This window comes from Amblyomma maculatum, chromosome 9, assembly GCF_055883805.1.
Source record: "Amblyomma maculatum isolate TAMU_Amacu chromosome 9, ASM5588380v1, whole genome shotgun sequence".
Taxonomy (NCBI): domain Eukaryota; kingdom Metazoa; phylum Arthropoda; class Arachnida; order Ixodida; family Ixodidae; genus Amblyomma; species Amblyomma maculatum.
In genome coordinates this window covers 119,572,752-119,583,656 of record NC_139352.1, presented here as the reverse complement: position 1 = coordinate 119,583,656, position 10,905 = coordinate 119,572,752, and the positions used below count along the sequence as shown (strand labels likewise).

At 49.3% G+C, this 10,905-nt stretch overlaps 1 protein-coding gene across 1 annotated transcript; it reads left to right on the top strand.

The window, feature by feature from the left end:
- The first annotated feature begins 4,413 nt into the window (after nt 1–4,413).
- Nucleotides 4,414–10,676, top strand: LOC146180237 (uncharacterized). Its single transcript, XM_084580355.1, has 3 exons — nt 4,414–4,657; nt 5,684–7,238; nt 10,291–10,676. The coding sequence occupies exons 1-3, from the start codon at nt 4,414–4,416 to the stop codon at nt 10,616–10,618; spliced, it is 2,127 nt and encodes a 708-aa protein (XP_084436481.1). The 3' UTR covers nt 10,619–10,676.
- The last annotated feature ends 229 nt before the right edge of the window (nt 10,677–10,905 follow it).

Below are 10,905 nucleotides of genomic sequence, written 5' to 3'. Positions count from 1 at the left end.
TCCTTTTTTTTTTTTTTTGACCAAGACGACCGGAGATGACCAGGGGCTAGCTGAGGGCCGAATAATGTCTCGTCGGAGCATATCATTCACATTATCTTCTATGATTTTGCGTTCTGTTAAGGAAACATGGTAAGGGCGGCGGCTAACAATAGAAGTACCTTCTGTAATAATGGGGTGCTGTGCAGAAGACGTTCGGCCCAAGGTCGGAGAAGTGACATCAAAGGAGGCTTGGTATTTTCGAAGTAATTCCTGCAAAGCTTGGCGGTGAGTCGCAGGAAGGTCAGGATTGATGGGGCCAAAGAGAACACAGAGACAGGCATCAAAAGTAGCTGCTGGTGAGGAGGAGGGGCCGGTAAGGGTAGTGAGGGACACCGGGTGAATGTCCAGGGCACAAGGGAAACATGTCCTTTTAGTCAGCACAATGGGCTCTGGGGAAGTGTTCGAAGCAGCGACAAGCGCTGTGCCATGCTCAAACCGAACAAGACTTGGTGGTAGCGCGATTCCACGGGTCAGATTAGCACATCTCCGTTATCAATGTCAGTAGAAGTAAGCGCGACAAGTTGTTCGCATCCAGGGGGCAACACTGAGTTGGTAGCGGCAAACAGGCGATGACGGGGCTCAGGAAGTTCAGAAGACGGATCGCTCTCGTTCATGTAAATGACCCTGTCGCGACACGAAATGCTGGCTGATGCGGCAGACAGCAAATCCCAGCCTAAAATAATTGGGTGAGCGCACGGTGACATCACGGTAAATTTTACATGGTGGCGGACACCATCAACAAAAACTCGCACAGTACACTTAGCAAAAGGCCGAATTATTGCACCATTAGCTCCACGGAGTTCAGGTCCATCATAAGGCGTTTTCACTTTTCGCAAGCGGGAGCACAAGTCAGTGTTTACCACAGAAACAGCGGCGCCCGTATCAACCAAAGCCTCAACAGATAAACCTTCAACCCACACTAAAATAATATTCCAGGGGCGTTCCGGAGGATTTTTAGGATGGTCGAAGAGTGCCGTTTTCCCTCCTAAAACTGCAGTGGTCAGTTTTCCGATAGGCGGGGGGTCGTCAGCGAAGCTTGACGGAGAGGCGAGGTTGAGCGGCGAAAAGGCGAAGAATGGCGTCTTGAAGGCCTGTAACCAGCAGGCGGAGCGGGGCTTTCAAGGCGGGGGTGATGAACGTCGGGGATAATCAGGGAATGAACGGTGGTTAGAGCCAGAAAAGCGAGGAGGGTAGTCTGCTTCAAATGAGTCGTAGCCGCGGCGTTCATTCTGGAGCCTGCGACGACAGAAGCGGGAAATATGGCCTCGGTACCCGCAGTAATAACAAACACGGTGGGCTGGGCACCAGGTGGGCTAGTATGTCGGCGCCGCGGCTATCTACTATGCCGAACGAGCTCAAATTTCAAGTATTTATTATTTAACGTGTGAGTAGTGAACTTCGATAATCAGTTTATTCTCAAACATTAGCTGGCATGACCCCTTAAAACAACAGCGTAAAGAGCCACACGAAATTCACACACAAGAAAGTACGGACACACGCGCACTTGTAAATTTCATCTCTTGTTCTTCGGGCTCTGTTAATTGTTTCACTTTTGGCCCCCGTTATCCTCGTTCCCGAACCCTCCTTTATCATTGTGGAACCATCAACCTGCCCGACAGAAGTATCTGGCGAGCCAGACCCAACGAGCCAGAAAAAGCCTGGATGCTACTGGTTTACTGTGAGGTGTACATGGGTGTACTATGCAGTGTACTACGTCGCTGCGTATGCAGTGTTGTCATTTGTTTCCTCGCTTAATTTGTCAGTTTCTGCGCACTTTTTGCCCCTCTGTGGTAAGGAGTCACAGCCGCCACTACCGTTACAGTGTCAAAAATAAATGTCGTTATAAATTTCTGGCTTTTTAAGGAAATCACACGTCCCTTCTTATTGAAAATCAGCTATGTGGCCAGGCGGACACGAACTGTGCAAACAGGTGATAACATAAATTCAGTATAATGCCATATTTTGTAACTTTAATGTCCTATAGTCCAAGTGCATGTTATTATTGGAAACTGAAAGGCAATGGCATTCGAAGGCCATTCCATAATCTGGAAGTTTAGTCACTCGCCTGTACCTTGATGGGTACACCTAACTGCTCAGCCCGAACCATCTAACAACTATTGAGGTCGTGGGCACCAGTTGTTTGCCGGAGGCAACTAATCGTTCCCCGACAAGCTGTACCGTCGCTGCCACCGCCTCGCTCGAGACGACGTCATGGCGCTAGTGGCCTGGCTGTTGCAACAGCAAAAATCGTCGGCGCTGTGTTCTCAAACGACGCAACCGCAACACCAACCGATATCCAAGGTCTGGGCGATGAGTGCCGCCTCGGCGGAAGCAGTTATTTCCCTACACACTGTATTGTTCTTCTTAACAATTTTTTTTACATATAATGTTAGTTTACGAGGTTTAACGCCCCAAAGCAACTCAGACTATCAGAGACGCCGTAGTAGAGGGCTTCAAAAATTTCGACCACCTAAGGTTCTTTAACGTGCACTGACATCGCACAGCACACAGGCACCTAGCTTTTAGCCTCCACCGAAAAGCGGCCGTCGAGTTCTGTATTCAATCCCGCATCCTTGGGCGCAGTAGTCGAACGCCTTGACCACTGCGCCACCCCGGCGGGGTTTTTACATATAAGAGGAATCTAATTTACCAGCACTCAAATCTGAACGATAGGGCAAAATTGCTGTTCAACACCGCTCGCGTAACGAAGACACGTAAAACGCTGTAAAACGCGTTTTTTTTTTTGTAAGGTTTATTGCTAGCAGCCAGACTGCTGCGTAGTTTCTCGATAGATGTTATGTATCCTTGACTATAATTTCTTTTCCGGATCTTAAATAAGACCTTTGTATTTGGGTGAAGTAAAATAGTAACTCCCATTATTTCTGGAGTTCCAGAATTGTAAAAGTTGCTAGACCTACTCGATGCATGCACGAAAAAATAAAAACTTTTAAATGGCTAATGCTTCTCCTCTATCATAAGCCCCTGCACTACGCCCCCCTCCCCCCCTAAAAGTTTAGACACCTCCCCTAATTTCAATTCCTGGGGAAATTCCAGGGCAAAAGCGGAAGACTGAAATCACCCCTCCCTGCCAACATCTGTTAACTGCCCGAGCTGCATCCAGGAGGGGGGAAATACTGGAAGCTCGAGACGGCTGGGCGCACTATATTGTGGTCGTGTGTGGAAACACAAACTCAAGTCCCCCCCCAGCAACAAGGTTCGAACTATCCCCATATTCGACTCTCCGCTAACGCCAGCGCAGAAAAAGCCCCGCTCATTGGAGGACATTGTTATCTCTCTTCCCTGTACTGCCACTTTCGATGTGACGATATATTTCTATACTACTCTTTGCGTAAATAATGTGAATACAGTTCTCCTATTGCTTCCCTCTTTCTGAGCCCATGTCTTGTCTTTGCTCCTGTGGGTCAGCCTCGAGCACAACTACCGGGCCCTCTACACACGACACTACACGCTTCAGAGGCCGCGGCACTCGGCATGTTGAAGCGCCTCGCTGGTGTGACGAAGTTCTGCTTAGGGTGCTATGCCCTTCGCCTGCCGGAGTCGCTGAGATAGCGCTTATAGCATTTCTTTCTTTGCTATCAGTGTGGCGTAGGGCACTTGGCTTCATGGGACGTCTAAAGCGGCACCATGTCGTGTCATCCATGCACTAAACAAGCAGTCACTAAAAAAAAATGCGTTCGGCCCGCCAGTGCCCGCAGTAAGATTGCTCAAAGTTGTCACCCTCACCTGTGATTCGGCATGCTTGTCAGCAACTGCGACAACTGCGTCACGTCAGGAAGGAGCTTCATGCCGGGTGCCGCGGTATGGCATGTGCGTTTAGAAGGACTGGGATGAACGTTTAGACGTCCCTAATCATGCGTTTCAAACATCGCACAAAATAAAATGAATAGTATATCCAATGACGCTCCCGCTGAATTCTCTAAGTAAACATGCACGCTAACTGCAGTGAATAAAATTTGAATTATTAAGTGCACTTAGTTTACCAAGACCATTTTCCTCACAGCCAGTCTGCCTGGCTGTTATTATTTACAAAGACAGCCCTTCTGTACTGCTTTTCGTCCTTTTCATTTAACTCTTAAACGCCATCTGTATTGCCGGCTCTCTAATGTGCAATGCGCTTTCGCCAGTGTGTTCAGTGACCACTGGTAAAAAGCGAAACAGAGAAGCGTGAGATACACGGAGCGAGAAAGACAATTGTGTTAAGGTGAAAGGCGAACATCACCATCATCATTATCAATACCTCCGTGCCGCATTGAGCAAGGAAGCAGGTCGCGAGCCCACCCGCATAGCCGGCCAGCTTCTGCAAGCAGCGCTGCTCCCGGAATCGAAGCTATGGCCGAAAGACGAGACTCTGCTATGACCCTTGAGATGGGAGAGAAAAGCCTGAACGGCGGAGTGACAGGCCAACCTCCAAAGCCCATGCTGTGGGTCTTTGTGATCGCCACTCTGCTGCTTGTGGTCATCATCGCCATCTCCCAAGTCAACGATCGGGACACCATGGGCCGCGAGTCTGAGCTGCTGAAGCCGCAGTCGCCGCCGTCGCGATCAGCTGGACAACAGAATGCTGTTCATCTGTCACCGACCGTGTCGCCTCTACTTGGTACGCACCGCTGTTCGTGGCGAGCGTTATGTACAGTTGCTTGCTAGACCCTCCATTCCAGCGTTCCTTTAGAACACCATCGTTGTGCTCGGCTCAGTTTAGCAACGCTAATTTATGTGTCTTCGAAAAGCCGCGAATTTTTGCATTGCTGGGGCATGAGACTGTTCCACATTCCGGGCCAGATATTTAGAAGCCTTCAGTTCATTACACGGGTCGCCGCAATGCTAGTGAACAAAGCTGCTGCCTGCAGATGCTAAACTTGGTGTAAAAGCAGGCAATGGCGCTAGCATCGAAATATTCGGGAAAGGAAAAAAAACCTGTGGCTACGTGAAAGGCTGGATGCAAATGCCATAAAAATTCATATTCGCCAATTGCCCACAAAGGCCCGCATAAAGCATTCTAGCTAGGGCATCTATTTCGTCTACTGTATCCTCATCTCTCTTCTCTCAGATTCAGATGGATCATTTGATTTACATCTTTCTGTTTGCGCAATCATACGTGTGAATTGCACACAAATATGTCGTCCGATGCGTTGGCGATATCAAAACATTAAAGGAGTCACTCTGAACTGAAAGGGTTAGACGAATGTGTCAAAAATCTAATCCTCTCTGGAGGAAAGGTTTGTCCAGGCTTAACCAAGACTATACGTACAGCGGCAAAGACAGAGCACGGTATACGGCCATTGTGTCATGACCTGTATTTTGCACTACATGGAATTAGCCATATGTATGACAAACTAGCTTGCACTTGAACAGCGGCAAAATTATTTCACTTGCTGGAACACTGCCGTTACTTAGCAAAAGGGCACCAACTAGGAGCCCCAAGCGAAACGAATGTGCGTTCAAGTTCCTTTTTCAAAACTAGAGACTTCTTCAAATCGTCTGCGGTAACCTAGCTCTAGCAGGCATAATATTGTAGCTCGCTTCAGCTGTGAATGGAGTAGCTGAACGCGGCCTCGAACTGATGGGTAGGCAATGACAAGACTGTACTAGAGAGGTCCAATAATTCAAAGCATCATGCTTACAGTGTACGAAGACGAAGACAGCGACCGTGGTTCTTGGCTGCTGACCCGCTCCGTCAATCCCGCAGTGAACGCCTGCGTCAATTTCCACGATTACGTCTGCAGCGGCTACGCCACAGCCGTGGGTGGCTCATTGGAAAAGTTCGCCGCCGCCAACACCATGGCGGCGGCCAAGACCCATTTCCTTAGCGTCGCCCATCATATTCCCGTTCAGAGCCACGACGCCATGACCAAGGCGGTGGCCTTCTACCAGAGCTGCGAGGAGAGCGTGCGGGGCGCTGCCACTACTGCCAACGCTAAATCACTAGCCAGCTTCTTGGCCAATAACGACCTCCTGTTCGAACAGAGCAGCAAGGCGTTCGACCTTGTGGACAAGACACTGGAGCTGCTGATGCAGTACGACTTGAGGGTCTTCTTCGCACTCGACTTCCAGCTGTCCCCGTGGATAAATTCGAACAAACGACTAGTGCACGTGGTAGCGAGCCCAGCGTTCGAAGAGTGGAAAGAGCTACGGGCTACGCTGTCCAGCGCCGCTTTCGCGAGGATTGTGAAGGACGTTCTTGCTCTATGCGTCGTGGATGAGGAACGGATTACCGACCTCGTAGACACTATTGTGCTGACGGAGGACCGCATTATTCGAGACCGCGTTCCTGAAACACAGAAAGACGCGAAAGATTACACTTGGAGGAGTATCGTGGATGTCTATTCATCGCACATTCAAGCAGATAGCTATAGGCTGGACCTCGACAGTTCGAGCGCTTACCGTTACTTCCACGGTGTGGCTCACGCCCTGGATAGTAGTCAGTCTTCGGTCTACCTCAGCTGGCACGTTGCCCGTCACATTGTGAGCGTAGCGCACTTACTGATATCCGGCCCTCGAAACAGCCGTGCTGAAACTAAGACTTACTGTTACGACCAAGTATATGGCGAGTACAAGCATGCCGTCTTGGCCCCGTACCTCTTCGAGGCCGTCAGCGACAGCAGAATTGAAGAGGTTAGAAAAATTGTGCGTTCTCTTACAGTCGAGCTGCAGAAAAGCATCATGCATTCCTCATGGATGCCGGCATACATTAAGATCAAGCTGGAGAGGAAGGTGAGGCGCATGAGGTGGAGAGTTGGCTACCCTGCCGGCCTCAGCAATTGGGCAGGCGTTAACAGGTTTTACGCCCACCACCCTCCGCCGGACGGTACTTTCGTCGAACACTACCTGGGCTCCCGCAAGGCTCGAATGCGCAAACTGATTACCACCCTCAAAAAGGGAACTGGACTGGAGGAAGTCGAGTTTCTCTACGATGTACCGGGCATTACATATGGCCCACTGAATACCGTCAGCGTCCCGGCTGTCGCCTTGGTGTGGCCACTGTTCTACTATCGCGGGGCGCCAGAGCTGAACTACGGCCTTCTGGGCTCACTCCTCGTCGAAGGCATCATGCGTGCCTTCAGCAATGGCAACATGATGGTGGACCACCAAGGTTCACCAATTTCGTGGTCCAGAGAAGGTCGGCTGCTCTTCATGAAGAACTATCAATGTGACGACCTTGAGACAATCCCGCACATGATGTAAGTAGTTCTACAAGTAATAATGAAGCTTCGACTTTGTTGATATGGTTGATTCGACAGGTTTGTTGGGTTTAACGTTCCAAAACGACTCAGGTTATGAGAGACGCCGTAGTGGAGGGCTCTGGAAATTTCGACCACCAGGTGTTTCTTTATGTGCATTGTAGAGATTGTTTCGTTGTGGATGATATGTTTCAGATTTGTCCTACATATTTAGCTTGATAGTCAATAAGTGACTTGAAGGCTTTGCCATAATACACCATTAGGCTTAAAAAGGCTCTAAAGGCTTTCTTCGAACGTTCTCAGGCGCTTTAGAGGGTGGCTAAGCAGTCTCAGCACATTTAGGTGACCACTCGCATTAGGCTGTAGTCTATTGACTATTATTCCGATCAACGTAGATACCTACCTTTCCTTTTAAGTGCCAGTGCTGAGCAAAGGAACGCTGCTTGAGTCTGTATGGGAGAAAGTGAATTGTCCTCGCTGGATTTTCTGGGCCTGTTATATGAAAACGCCATGGGCTGGGATATTTTTTCTTCCTTGTTTAATCCTCACTATGCATTTACGTTTGACAGCCTCGGCAAGGAACAGTACTTTACGGTAGGTAGCGAATCACTGGAAGTGGTAGGTGAGTATTTTTTTAAACACACAACGCAACAAATGGACAAGCGAGTAGACTGGGCTTGACCTTCGTTTGTGGCGCTGTGTGTTTTAAAAAATTATGCACCAACTAGCTCAACTCTCAGTTTTATTGTTGGCGAATATGTCTACTTAGGACAGGTAGTTACCGCAGATCCGGACCATGAAAGGGAATAAGATTGGGATGGAGCGTATTTGGCAAATATCCGCAGATTATGACTACCAGCTTACCGTTAGCACTCAAGAGGTATATAACAGTAGCATTTTATTCACCTGTGTGGCTGAAATATGGAGGCTAACTTAAGTTGACAAAATGGAAAGTGGTAGGACATGCAGAGTGTGTCAGAGAAATAATTCGAGTTAATGATGTTTTAGAGGAAATTAAGCTGAAGAAATAGGCATGTGGTGCGAAGATAGCGTAACCGCTGGTCGGAAAGTGCAACAAAATGAATTCTAAGGGAAGGAAAGCGTAGCAGGGGGCGGCAGAAAGTTAGGTGGGTGGATGAGATTAAGAATTTGGCAGGGATCAGTTGGATGCAGTTAGCATGGGATCGAGTTAATCGGAGGAATATGGGGGAGGTGTTCTCCATGAAGTGGGTATAGACCGGGTGATGATGATAATGATACAGCCACAGCCTTGCTGGTCAGAATTGCTAACTTAGTAGCCGGCGGATGGCAGGCTGGAGCTCATTCGATTAACTTCAAGCCGGAAGAATATTCGTCGAAAGTGGTTACAAGATCCGCTTCAAGTGTAGCGAGCACATGCCGATGCTGGGAGCGGTGCTTTACCTAGCACGCTGCAACAAAATTGTTGCAGATTGCTAACGCGTGTATGAGCAAACATTTTGAGAGCATGTGCAGGACCTGTACTGGAGTAATGCGAATTCCTGAGCATTGCTACTGCAGTTGTGATACTAGACCTGTCGCCATTTTTATTCGTCTTTTTTTTCGCGTTTATTGTTTTTATATATTTTATTTTTATTGCTCTCAACGTTCTCCAGGAGTATTACGCTAGACGAGCATAATCATGGACACGCTCACCAGAAGTTGGCGTAGTGGTTAGCGCGCCCGGCTGGGTCTCGCAGGGAGGGTGGTTCCAGTCCCGGCGTGCACACGATATTTTTCTTACTAATGAGGTCATGAGGACCCATTGTGGTGACACGCTTTGTCCACAGCACCTGAAGAAAGGCCATGCCCCTCATAAGGCACGAAATGCCTTGATATGGACCACAATGGTGCGCTAAATTTATATAACGCAGTGTGTGGACCGTTTGAAAACTCTCAGGGCAGGCGGTTTAATTGGATCATGGGAAAAGCGACCATGATACTTCGCATCTGAGCTCTTGTAACCAGGGCTACTGGGTCTCCCGCATCGAAAATGTCGATTATGGTCTTCAATTTCTTCATGGTAGCCTCACGTCACCAAAGCCTTGAGCTCCTAGCGTCATTACGCTCGCGAAGCATTAGAAAGAGAGAGGCATACATGGCAACGTTTTAAGGAACATCAGATCATGAAGGCCGCCATACGCCAAAAAATATTTTCAGAGCGAACATCTACTGCTACCATTCTCCAAGGCCATTCATCTGCGCCAGCTAAGAGGCGAAATACCAGTGACACAGCGAGAAAGGCGCTACTATAGTGAAAAAACGGTAGAAGCCTTTGGCGATTAAGGCTACCATGAAGAATTCGACGCATTCCGTGTGGAATACCTGTAAGCGCTGGAACATGCGCCAGTTTCATGCGCCTCGCCCCGCTGCGCTGTGCACTCCCCGTTTGCCTCGCCACTGGTTTAAATTGGTGCTCTTGCCGCCACAGCTGCTTGGGGAGGGGTATACAAGCTGTTTAACTGAGGCTTGTTTTCTCAGTCTAGCCATGAGACAGCGCCTATAGGCCGTCGATGACCACACTCTTTCACAAGCATCAGGCTGAATCAGACAACCCTGCTGACGTAGACCAGCGCGAGACCTACAGTGGTTACGCTCGTTAACTAGGTTTAGCAAGTTTGATCCCTGCCATTTTCTGAAATCCATGTCAAGTTTAGTGATCCAGATTTCTTTTTGCAATTTACCACAGGGCATAGAAGTATACAGCCTAAATTTCTGAACCACGCTCCCCAGTTGCGGGGATAGGTTAATTCATAAAGGTGTGTCCCGCGTTGGCAATCGCTCCAGGGAAATTTGAACCATAAGTGGTGTTTTTTCTTCTCATGATTCACCAACGGGGAGAGGTGAGGTTGGTGTCGAGTAACATGTCTGATGATTCACGTCTGCGAGCTCTAATGTGTGAAACGCCGTACAACACAAACGCATATTCGGCCTTGAAAAGAAGTGACTTGAACGATAACAAAAGAAGTGAGAACACTCTTCTGAAAGCTTGGAATTTGATCACAGACTGATGATGAAGACGGTATGGTCGCAGGAACAAGTCCTTCGAGAAGTTACACAGATACCGTCACTCCGCTACACACCACCACGACAGCGGCCGTCGGCCCGGAGTGTCCGTGGGCGCTCGTGCATTGTTTAGGGCGTACAAGAGAGCGGCGGAGCAACGGGGCCGCAGACTGCGGGGCTTCGAAGCGCTCAGCGGGGAGCAACTCTTCCACGTGGCACGCTGCCTGGTCGTGTGTGATGCTGCCACGTCCCGCTTGCATCGTTGCAGACAGATGGCACGTCATTCTGCGGAGTTCGCCGCGGCCTTCAACTGCGCTGGTGAGGCATCTCCCCGGGGTCGCTGCGATGTTTGGTGAAAATAAACGAAGCCTTGTTCCTTGGTTTCGAGTCACCTGGGTCGCCACCTGCGCCAACTCTGTCCGCATTTAGGATGAAGGTGGAGGCAAGGGGCCGTAATAGCTTGGGCCTCGACGGCGGCTAATGGCTGTATCGGAACATTGTCGCGGTGGCTCAGGGCGCTCGACTGCTGAACCCAAGGATGCCGCGGCGGCTGCTTTTCAATGGAGGCGAAAAGCAAGTTGTCGATGTAAAGTACTGTGCGATATCAAGAACCCCAGGTGGCATAAATTATTCCGAGCCCTTC